Source organism: Papio anubis, chromosome 11 (assembly GCF_008728515.1).
Source record: "Papio anubis isolate 15944 chromosome 11, Panubis1.0, whole genome shotgun sequence".
In the NCBI taxonomy this organism is placed as follows: domain Eukaryota; kingdom Metazoa; phylum Chordata; class Mammalia; order Primates; family Cercopithecidae; genus Papio; species Papio anubis.
Genome location: NC_044986.1, coordinates 86,133,462 through 86,148,026, shown reverse-complemented (window position 1 = coordinate 86,148,026; position 14,565 = coordinate 86,133,462). Strand labels below are relative to the sequence as shown.

General features: G+C 37.7%; 1 protein-coding gene across 11 annotated transcripts in view; it reads left to right on the top strand.

The window, feature by feature from the left end:
• Positions 1-4,511, top strand: part of ERCC6 (ERCC excision repair 6, chromatin remodeling factor) — an 82,244-nt gene extending 77,733 nt beyond the window's left edge. For all 11 annotated transcript variants that reach the window (XM_003903626.3, XM_021943251.2, XM_021943250.2 and 8 more), the window contains 3 exons: positions 674-878; positions 2,069-2,147; positions 3,297-4,511. In XM_003903626.3, the coding sequence (XP_003903675.2) occupies positions 674-878; positions 2,069-2,147; positions 3,297-3,716 (704 nt within the window). In that variant the 3' untranslated portion in view covers positions 3,717-4,511. The remainder of the gene's footprint in view (positions 1-673; positions 879-2,068; positions 2,148-3,296) is intronic.
• The last annotated feature ends 10,054 nt before the right edge of the window (positions 4,512-14,565 follow it).

The following is a 14,565-nucleotide window of genomic DNA, read 5'->3' as shown; positions in this document are numbered from 1 at the left end:
TTTCCAAATGTAGTTCGATCTATTTCTAGTTTCTGGTCAATCTCCTGTTGTGTCTCTTCCTTCCTCAGCACCAAACTGTTGTAATTGGAGCATGTTTTATTGTCCAGTAGGGTGTCACTTTGCCTTTTCAGTGTTTTCTGATCTATTCATGAAGGTTTATTTTTCTATATGAACTTTAATATCAGTTTGTCTAACTTCATAAGAAAGCTTGATATTTTTATTGAGATTGCATTAAACATATAAAGTAACTCAGGGAAAATGGTTATTGAGTCATTCTTCTCAAATGCAAGGGATATCTTTCTGTTTGTTTAAGTCTGATGGTCTCTCTTCCCAGGAGTGTTTTCATGTCTTCTCCATAGAAGCTTTACACATTGCTTGGGTTTATTCCTAAGTGTTTTGTCTTTTCTGTTACTGTAAGTAGAATTTTCCTGCCATTTTATCTTCAGCTGGCTATTGTTTGTAAATAGGAACGTTACAGGTTTCTGTATGTGAATTTTATTTTTTTATGTTGCCTGAATTATTTTACTATTTTTTATCATTGATTCTCTAGGGTTTTCTAAGTGTACTATGACTTTGTTTTTTGTCTACCACAATATTGTACTTATACAGAGGAGAAAAGTGTCTTTCTTGCGTACAAAGTGAAATATCACTTTGCTGTTTCTTTTCTTGCTAGTTGGCGTGCACAGTGTCATGAAGCACGATGCCATCATGGATGGAGCCAGCCCAGATTATGTACTGGTGGAAGCAGAAGCCAACCGAGTGGCTCAGGATGCCTTGAAAGCACTGAGGCTCTCTCGTCAGCGGTGTCTGGGAGCAGTGTCTGGTGTTCCCACCTGGACTGGCCACAGGGGGATTTCTGGTGCACCAGCAGGAACAAAGTAAGAGATTGCTGCATGCCATACTTGCAAGGAGGCCAAACAACTAAGGCTAGAAATAAAATCAGAGCAGGTGTGGAGGCTTATGTTGTTATTTCTCTTCAGGAATAAATCCCTCATGGAAAGATTATAGCAGCGAAATCTGGGTGACTTGTAGAAATACTGTTACAACTTTGCCTTCCTACTTGCTTTCATCCCCTGTTTTCCAAAGTGGCTTCAGGAGAAGTGATTGGTTTTATTTGAGAGATGGTGTTGTTAAATATAGTAAGAGGCCGGGCGCGGTGGCTCAAGCCTGTAATCCCAGCACTTTGGGAGGCCGAGACGGGCGGATCACGAGGTCAGGAGATCGAGACCATCCTGGCCAACACGGCAACCTCGCCTCCTACTAAAAATACGCGCCCGGCTGGCGGGCGAGCCAGTCCCAGCTAACGTGAGGCTGAGGCAGGAGAATGGCTGACCTCGGAGCGTGAGCTTGCAGTGAGCTTGAGATCCCAGCCACTGCACTGCTCTGGTGATGAGCCAGACCTGGCTCAAAAAAAAAAAAAAGTAAGAGATCCAGGATAATGATTAAACTTGAATGAGATAATTAGACAATTTACAACACACATTAATTACTTTGTTATTCAGTATGCTCTTTTAGAATGATTTTCCTACCTGGAATTGAGAATGGTTCCCATCATCTTTTGAACAAGAAACTGAGTGGTTCTCATTCTGAGATGCAGCAGTTCCTTTTTTTTTTTTTTTTTGAGATTCTGAGTCCGCCTGTCACCCGTGGGCTGAGTGTGGTGGTGCAGGATCTCAGCCCACTGCAGCCTCCCTCGGCCTCCTCAATAGTTATTGGGACAGGCTCCCCGCCCACCATGCCATGCTATTCTTGTATTTTTAGTAAAGATGGGATTTCACCATGCTGGCTGTAGCTGGCCCTGCGCTCCTGACCTCAAGTGATCTGCCTTCTCAAGGCCCCTAAAAGTGTTGGGATTACAGGCATGAGCCTCTGCACCCGGCCAGCAGTTACTTTCTAGGAGGGTGGTGTGGAAGAGTCGAGGAGGATAGACCAGAAATGGCGTGGCTGTGAAAGAATTACCATGCAGATGGAAATGTTTCCAGGAAGAAGTTCATTGTTGAAAGAGTATTTTGATCTCTGAGTCTCAAAAGCAAACATTTAATCTACTGTGATTATTTTCCTTCTTTAGGAGTAGATTTGGTAAGAAAAGGAATTCTAACTTCTCTGTGCAGCATTCTTCATCGACATCTCCAACAGAGAAGTGCCAGGTAATATAGATAACCTTTTTGCTTTCCAGGGTGAGATTTGCTTGATTGAATGCCATGAAAATTTCACCTGATTTTGGGTGTGAAGAAAATGGTTATCTCTGGTGTAATGACACCTGATATTTGTGTTGCATGCTCTGATTTACGATGCACATTCACTTGAATCTAAAAGGACCTGCTGATTTCCTAAAGACAAAGTCTTTAACCCAAGATCCGTAGCAGCATTTCTGTTTTGCCATTAGAAGGTTGACACAGGGATGGGTGTGTCACTGCTAGGACAGCCTGCCTTGTCTAGAGGGGAAGTGCCAGCTCCAGAGACCACAACCCTCTGAAATAAAGGTCCAGAAAACTGCCTTGAATGTTGGTGTCTGTAACTCACTAGCTGCTAGAGCAGAGTGCCTGTCTTTCTCTGTTCAAGAATGCCCTGCTTGCCTTGAGTGCTACAGTGGTTAAAACTAGTCCAGACTCCACCATTCAGTGGAAGTCTTTGTGGTCTTTCTGATTAAGGATTATGTTAAAACTCCCAGATTCAGACTCCAATTTTAAGTTAATATGAATGTGTTTAGGAATATGAGTACCTTTTTGACTTCTCATGTTCTGTGCTTTTAGCAGTAGGGATTTGAGACCCTTTCAGAGTTAGATTTGTGTTTTTTTAAGGAAACTTGCATTAGATGTAAGGTAGGAAAGAGTAAGAAGATTTAAAAGTGAGGAAAAAGAAGTATAGCTATGATACTGTTCCTTATCCACAGTGTACAGGTCAGGGTCCATTTGAGAGGAAGAATAGGAAAAGCCCACAGGCACTGAAAGTGGTCCTGGGCCTCCTAGAGACAGATTTTCCTGAAACCTTGCCTGGAAACCTCCACTCTGCCTTCCCTTCCACCACCATGCAGAGTGGTGACTAAGGGAATGGCTTGGTTGCCCCCCTTTTATTTTATTTTATTTTTTTTAGGAAATGGTCTCTTAACAGTGGGAGGATTTAGATACCGGACCCTCCTCCTTTCCCTTTTCATTAGGTGGAGTCTCAGTCTTACCCCGTCAACCTCACCACCCTGGCACACGTGTTGTCTGGTGACCCCTCACAGCTTTTGGGGAAGGAAGTGGGGGCATAAACTAGAGATTAAATATATCAATATAGTGGTCTTCTTTTTCCAGGATGGCATCATGAAAAAGGAGGGAAAAGATAATGTCCCTGAGCATTTTAGTGGAAGAGCAGAAGATGCAGACTCTTCGTCCGGGGCCCTTGCTTCCTCCTCACTCTTGGCTAAAATGAGAGCTAGAAACCACCTGATTCTGCCAGAGCGTTTAGAAAGTGAAAGCGGGCACCTGCAGGAAGCTTCTGCCCTGCTTCCCACCACAGAACATGATGACCTTCTGGTGGAGATGAGAAACTTCATCGCTTTCCAGGCCCACACTGATGGCCAGGCCAGCACTAGGGAGATACTACAGGAGTTTGAATCCAAGTTATCTGCATCGCAGTCTTGTGTCTTCCGAGAACTATTGAGAAATCTGTGCACTTTTCATAGAACTTCTGGTGGTGAAGGGATTTGGAAACTCAAGCCAGAATACTGCTAAACAACATTGCTTCCTAAACTTTCAAGTCACTTTTTCTAATGGGCATTTCTGATTATTAATTTATTATTAATAATCATGTTTGTCAACAGAAGTTGGCTGCACTTGATGTTTGTTTGCATGACATCTACCTCAGAATTAAAACTTTAAGAAGACGAAACTCTTCTCTGAAAGTTAAAAAGGTTTAATAATGCTAGCTAAAGGAGAAAATACTTGGATTGATTTTTTTTTTTTGGCACTCTGAATTATGTTAGAAAATCAGGGACCTAACGGTTACTCCTTGGAGCACATTTGTTCCTTTAGCCAAAAGATGCTGTCAGGGAGCACAGTTAGAAGTTTGCAGAACAGAAATCTCAATAATTTTTTTTATTGGTGCTAAAAACAGGTTTTATATTCAGTCAAACCTGTTCAGTAAGTTCATCAATATCTGATGACAGCATTATTTTGATGCATAACCTTTAAACATTTAAATTTACTGTTTGCCACCCACAAAGGTCAGGTTTGTTATTTGTTGTTTGATAATTATATTAATTTTCTTGAAAAGATCCTCTTTTCAAGGTACTGGCAAATTGGTGGGTATTTTTATTAGTAAAGCATGAAACAGTTTGTTAATAAATGATAAGACATGTATTTGTGGAAAGTTGTAGGGTATTCAGTTTACCCTGGCTTTCCTTTAAGCAGAGGGCATCTTTTTCCCTTCTACAGTCACAAAAGGGCATCTTTTTCCCTCCTACAGTCACAAAATGTGCTATTAAAAAAAAAATCCAATTAAAGCCAAAAGTAGGTACATAAAAACCACACATGTGCATGCACACAAACATCACTGTAGCCCACAGCAGACCCAGCTGTTATTACTATGAAGTGACACCACTCCAGACCTCTCTTATCTGCAGGCTGGCAGGCTGTCTTCTCTCCAGTTGCCTTTGTCTTGCGCCTGCCTTTGCATTCCCTGTGACGGGCTTTCCTGTTTCTGTGGTTTGGATTCCAGCCAAGGCTGTTTGTATCTCGCTACTGTTTATGTGTTTATGGTTCTGTGATGGTGTTGCTTTGATCCTCAGTTTATTTTCTTTTTTTTTTTTTGAGATGGAGTCTCGCTCTGTCGCCTAGGCTGGAGTGCAGTGGCGTGATCTCTGCTCACTGCAAGCTCCGCCTCCCGGGTTCACGTCATTCTCCTGCCTCAGCCTCCTGAGTACCTGGGACTACAGGTGCCCGCCACCACGCCCAGCTAATTTTTTGTATTTTTAGTAGAGACGGGGTTTCACTGTGTTAGCCAAGATGGTCTCGATCTCCTGACCTCGTGATCTGCCCGCCTCGGCCTCCCAAAGTGCTGGGATTACAGGCGTGAGCCACTGCGCCTAGCCCAGTTTATTTTCTTACCTGTGTTTTTCTTGTTTCCTTCTCAGGATGATTTTATCATCTCATCTTTGAAGTGTTGTTTTCTGAAATTCATTGTATTCCTTGAATTTCTTCTGTAGCTATCTCAGTGCAGTTTGTTTCTTGGATTTGTGTTCTCTGGTCTGCTCTTTTCCTCTCTCATTTTCTGTAGTATACCTGCCCTCCTACCGTGCTGTTTCTTTACATCTCGCTCATGCTTAACATGGATAGCTGTGTCCAGATCTTCTGTCTGCTTGTCCCTGTGACTCAGACAGGAGGGTCCTGGGCAGGGGGAGCCTTGCCGGACTGCATGAGAGGACATGAGTTTTGCTTTCTCTGCTCTAATATTTTGCTTAAGCCAAGAATCTTTTTCTTAGAGATGTTCTTTATGATTCCTGCCAGGATTTTCTAGTTTTTTTGGATTATAGCTTGTTCATTTCTTTGGTTTTTAGTTTGGTTTATATATAATGAGGGAAAATGATGATTACATTATTCTTGTCACTTTGCCATCATTGTTGAGAAGTCATAGAAGGAATTTTTAAACAGGCCAATAAGTCTTAAACTTGAATACTTGGTTTAGAAGGAAGTCAAAACTCCTTCCTTTTTGACTAAGTGGTTTGTTTCTGGAGAGCTCTTAATTTCTATTTTTATAATCATTAGCCTATAAGGAAATTGTGTCTTCCTTGTTCTCAGGGTGATCTACTGACCTTGTTCACTCATATGAAGCATTTGGGCATCACATTTATAGTGTCTGAACATAAACTGTATTGAGCTAGACAAGGTATAGCCTTCTCTTCAAGTAACAAACACTGTCAAAAGCTATAATGCAGTAGGAGCAAGGTGGTCCTTGTTCCAGTTCTTGTCTCAGTTTTTCTGATGTACCATGATCTTGGGAAGGTGGTGTCTCAGTGAGGAGATCTGTACACATTGTCATCATGCCTCCTGGATGGAGGGACTTGGAGAACATTGCAGTAAGTAGAATGGTTTTAACAATGCAGAGTTGTTTATTCATTTAGATAAAAATCTAATTTTTGGAACTTTAAAAGCTTTGTACAGTGTAGATTTAATGTATTTAACATGCTTTATCAGCACAAATAAAGGATTTTAAAATTTTGTCAAAAAATTAAATATGTTAATACCATCACCATTAAAAATGTTCAAGCAATAGTCTGCCTCCCCACCCCCACACCATCGTGCACCTGTTCCACAGCTAAGTACAGTCCTATGTTTGGTGTGTCTTCTCCATGCATTTAGAGAATCACATGACACAGACTGCTGCTATAATGTCATTTTCTCATTCTTCCTTTACTAATAAAATTTCTGAGTTTTACCTGGACGTCTGGCTGCTCAGCTTAAGACTACTACTCAGCCTCCTTTAAAGTTAATTGTGGCCATATGACTAAGTTTTAAACTTCCAAATTGGCCCTTTAAATAAAGAAGCAGGGTATGTACTCTCCTTGACATTCCCCTTTCTTGCTGGCTGGGAGGCCAATGGGAGCTTCAGTAGTGACCTGGCATCTCAAGAGATGGAAGTCATGTATTGAGGAAGGAGAAGTTGGCCTGCCAGTCTTGAACTGTTCTCCTTTGACTTGCTATTTAAGAGTGAAATAAAATACTGACTTGCTTAAACTACTGTCTTTTGAAGTCTATTACAGCAACCAGTTTGCTTTAAATATGTAATTTATATTAATGGAGTGATACCATCCTTATTTTGCAACTAACTTTTCATTTAATATTATGTGCAAGACATTTCTATTCCTGTAAGTATAGCTCTGCCTGCATAGAATTGTTGGATTAATTATGTAGATTTTAAGTGTCAGTTGGTGTAGCAAAATTACTTGCTTCAATTCACCCTCCATAAAAGGACCCATTTCTCCAAACCCTTGCCAACAGTAAGTGGTATCAATATCGGTAGGTTGTTTTGTTTTGTTTTAACCAATCTCATGATTGAAAGTACCTTTTTTTCACTTGAATTTCCCTGATTACTTATAAAATCAAACATTTGCGTGTTATTGGCCATTTGTAGATCTCTACCATACTTTGCCTATTTGTGTTATATTTGCCTAGTTTTCCTGTGGGTTGTTTATCTTTTAGGATTGTTCCCCTAAACAAAAACAAAAAGGCAATTATTCCAATGATCAACAAATATTCTTTTCTCCACCAGTTTAAAATGTCAGCTTTCAACTCATCACATGCTAAGTTGTCTATTTCTGACCCGTGGATCCAGGTGTTGGTTCTACCAACCACACTCCTCACGCTGTCATTTGGCGCTTTGCGTTGTGTTTTGCCATTCATGGGCAAGTTGCTTTTCCTTTCTCCCCCTCTTCAGTGTCTTATTCTTGGGTGTTTTCTGTTCCAGCTGAATCAAGAATTAGTTTATTAAATTCCAGTAAAATTGTGGTGTTCTTTTGACTAGGGTTGCATTTGTTTCCACATTAAAGAATAAAAGACTTCTTTATAATTAATATTATGTTTCTGATTAGTATTATGATAGGCGTCATTTTATTAAAGTCTTTTATATTCTTGGATGAAATTTTAATAACTTTCATCATAAATCTCTTGCACATTTCATAATAGGCTTATTCCTAGGTGTTTTACAGATTTTTAGTTTTGGTTGTGAGTCTTTTAACTTTTATATAAAAATATGGAGAATTAGCATATTCTCATATCTACCTTGTGATGTTTATCATATGGAAGTTTTAAAATACAGTAAATTCAGTCTTTCCATTTTTTTTTTGTTTCTTTAAGAATCATTCCCTAGCTAAGGTCATGAATACATTCTCATAAATTATTAATCCCATACGGATGACTAGTTTCCCTACCACCTTTAACAAATAGTTTATTATTTTCCTCCTGATGTATAATGCCACCTTTACCAATTTATATATAATTATGGAAATGTTTCTTGGCTCTGCATTCTGTTAAATTGGTCCATTTATCTAACTTTGCTAGTAACCCACTGTTTTTATCATTGTGGTGTCATAATTAGTTATCACACATGGTAGAATGATTGTCCTCAAAGTCTTTTCTGGTATATATTGATATAACTGTATAGCTTTTCTTAGTGTAGTAAAGTACACAGTTAAATTTTCTAACATTGAGATATCCTTTAGACTTTCACTTCCAGAATGGCAATGTGAAGGGCCCTCTGGACCCCCTGTCCTAGGGATTAGCTTTAACTGGTGAAAATTGGAACAAAAAATAAACACCTTCCTCTTATACAGAGAGACACAAACACTTAATGTACTGAAAATTATCCTAAAAGCATGTAGAATAAAGTAACACTTATTCAAGGAAATCCAAATCTTGGTAAGAACAGTGAGTCAGACTCTTCAGCCACAACACACTCCCCCCTCCCTCCCATTTCAGTGGGTGCAGCCAAGAAAACAGAGCTCCGTCTCCCTCAGCTCCCTGTCCAGAGGTATGGTACCTCACAGGGAGGGGCAAGATGCCAGCATTTCTTATCCCCTGCAGCTCCAGGTGGCAAGAGCTAAATTCATGAAGTTAAAAACTATGACAAGGAAAAAATGCACGAAAGGGGTTCAGTAGTAGATTTGAACTGGCAGAAGAAATTGTCAGCCAACTGGCAGATAGAGTAAGAGAGATATGCTTTCCAAAGAACAGAGAATGAAAATGAAAAATGAGCAAAACCCCAGAGAACTGTAAAGCACCATCATATGCACCATTGAAGACCATTAAGTGTGCATGTAATGGGATTACAAGAAGGACAGAAGAAAAAGAAAATATTTAAAGATATAATGACTGAAAACTCTCCAAATTGATTGAAAAACATCTAGGAAGCTTAGTGAACTCCCAGCATGATAAATGCAGAGGGATTCACAGACACATCATAGTAAAAAATGCTGGAAACAAAGATGAGAAAACCTTGAAAGTAGTGAGTGAAAAAAAGATACATCACTTAGGGAACAAAATTAATACTTGACTTCTCAGAAGAAATAATGGAGGCCAGAGGGCAGGTATAACAGTCAGAGTGCTCGAAGGAAAAGAAGTGTCAACCAAGAATCCTATATCCAGCAAATGTATTATTCAAAAATGAAAGTGAAATAAAGACTTTTCCAGATAAACAAAAACAGAAAAATTGTTGTTAACGAACCTGCCTAATAAGTATTAAAGGAAGTTCTTTAGGCTGAAAGCAAATGAAGAGCACCAGTAAAAGCAATTATATAATTATAAAAGTCACATAAATGCATATTTTTCTCCTCTCAACTGATTCAAAATGCAGCTGTATCAAATAATATGTATGTAATGTATTGGTCTATAACATTCAGAAATGTCATATAACATTTGTCAAAACAGCACAAAAGAGGTGGCTGGGAGCAAAGCTGTAATAGACTAATGAAATGGCAGATGGTAAAATAATAATTATAACAATGTGTTGGATTTGTAACATTAATGGATACAGTATGTATACCTAAAATATCACAAAAAGGGGGAAAGGGAATATAGCTATATAGGAGGAAAGCTTCTATATATTATTGGACTTAAGCTTGTGTAATTCTACTAGATTCTGATAAGATGTATATGGTAAATGCTAGAGCAACCACTAAGAAAATAACTCCAGAAATATAGTTGAAAAATTATTAATAAAATTAAAATACTACCTTAGAAAATACTCACTTGATGCAAAAGGCAATAGTAAAAGAGAATGAAAAGAACACAATAGATAATAGAAAACAAAGTAATGTGTATTCAACTTATCAATAATAAATGTTAATTTAATCAGGCAGAGACTGTCAGATTGGATTAAAAATGCATTCCAACTCTGTGTTATCTATGGGAGACACACTTTAGGTTCAAAGACATAGATAGATTAAAAGTAAAAGGATAGAAAGAGAAATAGTCCAAACAATTGCCACAAAAGAGCTGGACTGGCTGTACTAGTGTCAGACAAAGTAGATCTTAAGACAAAAATGCTCCTAGAGATAGAGACATTTTATAATGATAAAAAGGTTAACTCATCAAAAAAAAAATATAACAGTTTAAACATATATATGAACTTAATAACAGTATCAAAACACAGAAAGCAAAAACTGACAGAAATGAAAAAAGAAAATGGCCATAATAGTAACTGGAGACTCCAATAACCTATTTTCAATAATGGACAGAACTAGACAGAAGGTTAATGAAATAGAAGACTTGACCAACACTATAAACCAACTAGGCCCTAACAAACATCTATAGAACGCTTTACCCAAGCACTACAGCATATACATTCTCAAATGCTCATGGAACATTCTTCAGGATAGGCCTTATGCTAGACCATGAAACTTCAATACGTTTAAAAGGATAGAAATAATACAAAGAGCATTTTGTGGTCATAATCACAGGATTAAATTAGAAATAAAAAATGGGAACATCTGAAGAACTCACAATTAGGAAATTGAACAACACACTATTAAATAACCAATACACTAAAGAAGAAAACAAGAAGGTAATCAGAAAGCACTTTGAGACTAATGAAAATTAAGACACAAGTGAACTGTACAGATGCAGCTAAAAAAGTGCTTAGAGGGAAATTTATAGGTGTAAATGCCTGTATTAAGAAGGAAGAAATAAAGCAGTAACCTTCCTTCCACCTTGAGTCATTGAAGAAAGAAAAACTAAACCTAAAGCAAGCAGAAGGAAGGAAATAATAGAGTAGAAATTAATGAAACAATAGAAAAACAATAGAGAAAATATTACTAGAAACTGGTTATTTGAAAAGATCAATAAATATGACAAATATTTCACTAGATTGACCAATAAAAAGGCAATACTCAAATTACTAGGATATAATATGAAATAATAGACACTACTACCAACCTTACAGAAATGGGCAATCTGAATAGACCTATCACTAGTGAGCAGATTAAACCAGCAATCAGAAAATTGCCCATGAAGAATAGCCCAGGCACAGACAGTTTTACCCCTGCGTTCTACCAAACAATCAAAGAAATGCTAATAGCAATTATTCTCAAACTCTTTCAAGAAATAGGAGGGAATACTTCCCAGTATTGCCCTGATAACAAAACCACTCAAAGATATCACAGGAAAACTGCAGACCAATATGTCTTATGAAATACATGCAAAAATCCTCAACTAAATGCTACAAACCAAATCCAGCAACATATAAAAAGAATTATACACCATCACCAAGTAGGATTTATCCCAGGGATATAAGATTGGCTTAACATGTGAAAATCAATGTAATACGTATGTCAATATAATTTTAAAAAGTCATCTCTACTGATGAAAAAAAAAGGTGCATTTGAATAAATCCAACACCCTTTCATGATAAAAATGGTTGAAAAACAAGGAATGGAAGGAAACTACCTTAACCTGATAAAGAGCATCTGTGAAAAATCTACAGCTGTCTTTATACTTAATGGTGAAAAACAATGCTTTCCCACTAAGATTAGAAATAGGACAAGGATGCCCATTATCACACTTCTATTTAACATTGTACTGGAGGTTCTAGCCATTACAATTATACAAGAAGAAAAAAAGTGTGGAAAGGAAGAAGAAAAACTTTGTTCGCAAATAACATGATCTTGTATGTAGAAAATTCTAGGGAATCTGCTAAAAAAAACTATTGAAGCTAATAAATGAGTTCAACAAGATGGGAGGATACAACATCAGTATTTAAAAATCAATTGTATTTCTACACACTTGCAGTGAATAATCAAAAATGAAATTAAGAATATTCATAATAGCATAAAAAAGAATAAGGTGCTTAACATATTTAACAAAAAGTGCAAAACTTATACTCTGAAAACTACAAAACATTGCAGAAAGCAATTAAAGAAGACATAAATAAGTGGAAAAACATCCCATGTTTGTGGATCAGAAGAGTATAATGCTGTTGAGATGACAGTATTCCTCAAACTTATCTACAGATTCAGCATAATCTCTGTCAGAATCTCTGCTGATTTCTTTGCAGAAATTGACAAGCTGATGCTAAGAGTTATATGAAATTGCAAGGAACCCAGAATAGCCAAAGAAATCCTGAAAAAGAATAAAGTAGAAAAACTCACATTTCCTCATTTTGAATTACAAAACAACAGTAATTACAAAGTGTGTTACTGGCACAAGCATAGACATAGATCATTGTATTTTTTAAAAAATGGTGATTCCAGAAATAAATGCAAACATCTGTAGTCAACTGATTTTCAGCAAAGGTGCCAAGTCCATCCAGTGGGGAAAGAACAGTCTTTTCAACAAATGGTGCTGGGACAAGTGGATAGTCATGTGCAAAAGAATAAAGCTGAACGCTTACCTTACATTATATTTAAAAAGTTGGCTGGGTATGATGGCTCATGTCTGGAGTCTTAGCACTTTGGGAGGCAAAGGGGCAGATTGCTTGAGTTCAGGAGTTTCAGACCAGCCTGGGCAACATGGCAAAGTCATGTCTCTACAGAAAAAAAAAATTAGCTGGTCATGGTCATGTGCGTCTGTAGTCCCAGCTACTCAGGAGGCTATGGTGAGAGGATCACTTGAGCCCAGGAGGTCGAGGTTGTAGTGAGCCATGAGCATGCCACTGTACTCCAGCCTGGGTGACAGAGCAAGACCCTATCTCAAAAAAAAAAAAAAAAGATGAAAGAGGCGAGGCGTGGTGGCTCACGCCTGTAATCCCAGCACTTTGGGAGGCCGAGGTGGGTAGATCACAAAGTCAGGAGTTTGAGACCAGCCTGACCAATATGGTGAAACCCCATCTCTACTAAAAATACAAAAATTAGCTGGGCATGATGGCATGCGCCTGTAGTCCCAGCTACTTGGGAGGCTGAGGCAGAAGAATCACTTGACCCAGAAGAATCACTTGAACCCAGGAGCCGAGATTGTGCCACTGCACTCCAGCCTGGGTGACAGAGTAAGACTCTGTCTAAAAAAAAAAAAAAAATGAAAGACCTAACTGTCAAAGCAAAATCTACAAAACTCTTAGAAGAAAATGGGTAAATCTTCATGAACTTGGGCTTGGCAAAGCATTCTTAGATATGACATTAAAAACACAAGCAGCAAAAGAAAAAAGAGAATTTGGACTTCATTGACATTTAAAGCTTCTGTGCTTTGAAGGATACCATCAAGAAAGGGAAAAGACAACCTACAGAATTGGAGAAAATGTTTGTGAATCATGCTAATAAAGACTCAGAAATAACTTTAAAAATGGACAGAGGATCTGATTAGACATTTTCCCAAATAAATAAAAATGGCCAAGAAGCACATGAAAAGATGCTCAACATCATTAGTCATCAGGGAAATGCAAAGCAAAACCACAGTGAGATACCACTTCACACCCACTAAGTTGGCTAAAATAATAAAAAAGTAACAAGTGTTGAGATTGTAGAGAAGTTGGAAGCCACGGATACTGCTGGTGAGAATGTAAAATGGTGCAGCCACTTTAGAAAATAGTTGCAATTTCTCAAATGATTAAACACAGAGCTAGCCTATGACCTAGAAATTCTTCTCCTAGGTATATAACCAAGTGAAGACATACGTCCACACAGAAACTTGTATATGAATGTCTCTAGCAGCATTGTTCGTAATAGTAAAAAAATGGAAACAGCTCAAATATACATCAATAGGTGAATGGATTTTAAAATGCAGTATATCTATACAATGGAATATTATTCAGCCCCAAAAAGCAGTGAAGCACTGATACATGCTACAACACTAACGAACCTCTAAAATTTTCTGCTAAGTGAAAAAGCCATAAAAGACCACATGCTATGATCCCATCCATATAAAAGTCCAGAATAGGGAAATCTATAGAAATAGGAAGTAGGTTAGTGGTTGCTTAAAGAAAAAGTGGTAAGTAGGTTGCGTAAAGGGTCATAAGTGAGGACAATAGTTAAAAAGTTGGGGGTTTGGAGGTGTTTTTAGGTTTTCAGGTGATGAAAATGTAAAATTGAGGTGGTGATGGTTGCATATATCTTTGAATATACTAAAAGCTACTGAATTGTACTACTGAAATAAATTGAGTTATATGGTATATGAATTATATCTCAGTACAGTTGTTAATACATAATTAACATAAGGTGCAAGATAAATTGGGAGCTTAACAAAAAGACAACGCAATTAAAAATGCTTAAAGAATCTGAATAGACATTTCCCAAAGAAGATATACAAATGGCCAAAAAGCACATGAAAAGATGCTTGACATCATTAGTCTTTAGGGAAATGCAAGTAAAAACTGTGATGAAATACCACTTAACAGTCACTAGCATGACTATAATAAAATATTTTAAACTCAGTAACAAGTGTTGACAAGGACATGGATAAGCAAACGCTTATACATTGCTGGTGAGAATGTAAAATGGTGCAACCACTGTGAAAAACAGTTTGGTGGTTCCTCAAAAAGTTAAACATAGAATTATCATATGATCCAACAGTTATACTTTGTGGAATATTCCACAAACTGAAAACTGGTGCTCAAACAGATACTTGTTTGTGAATATTCATAGTAGCACTATTCATAATAGTC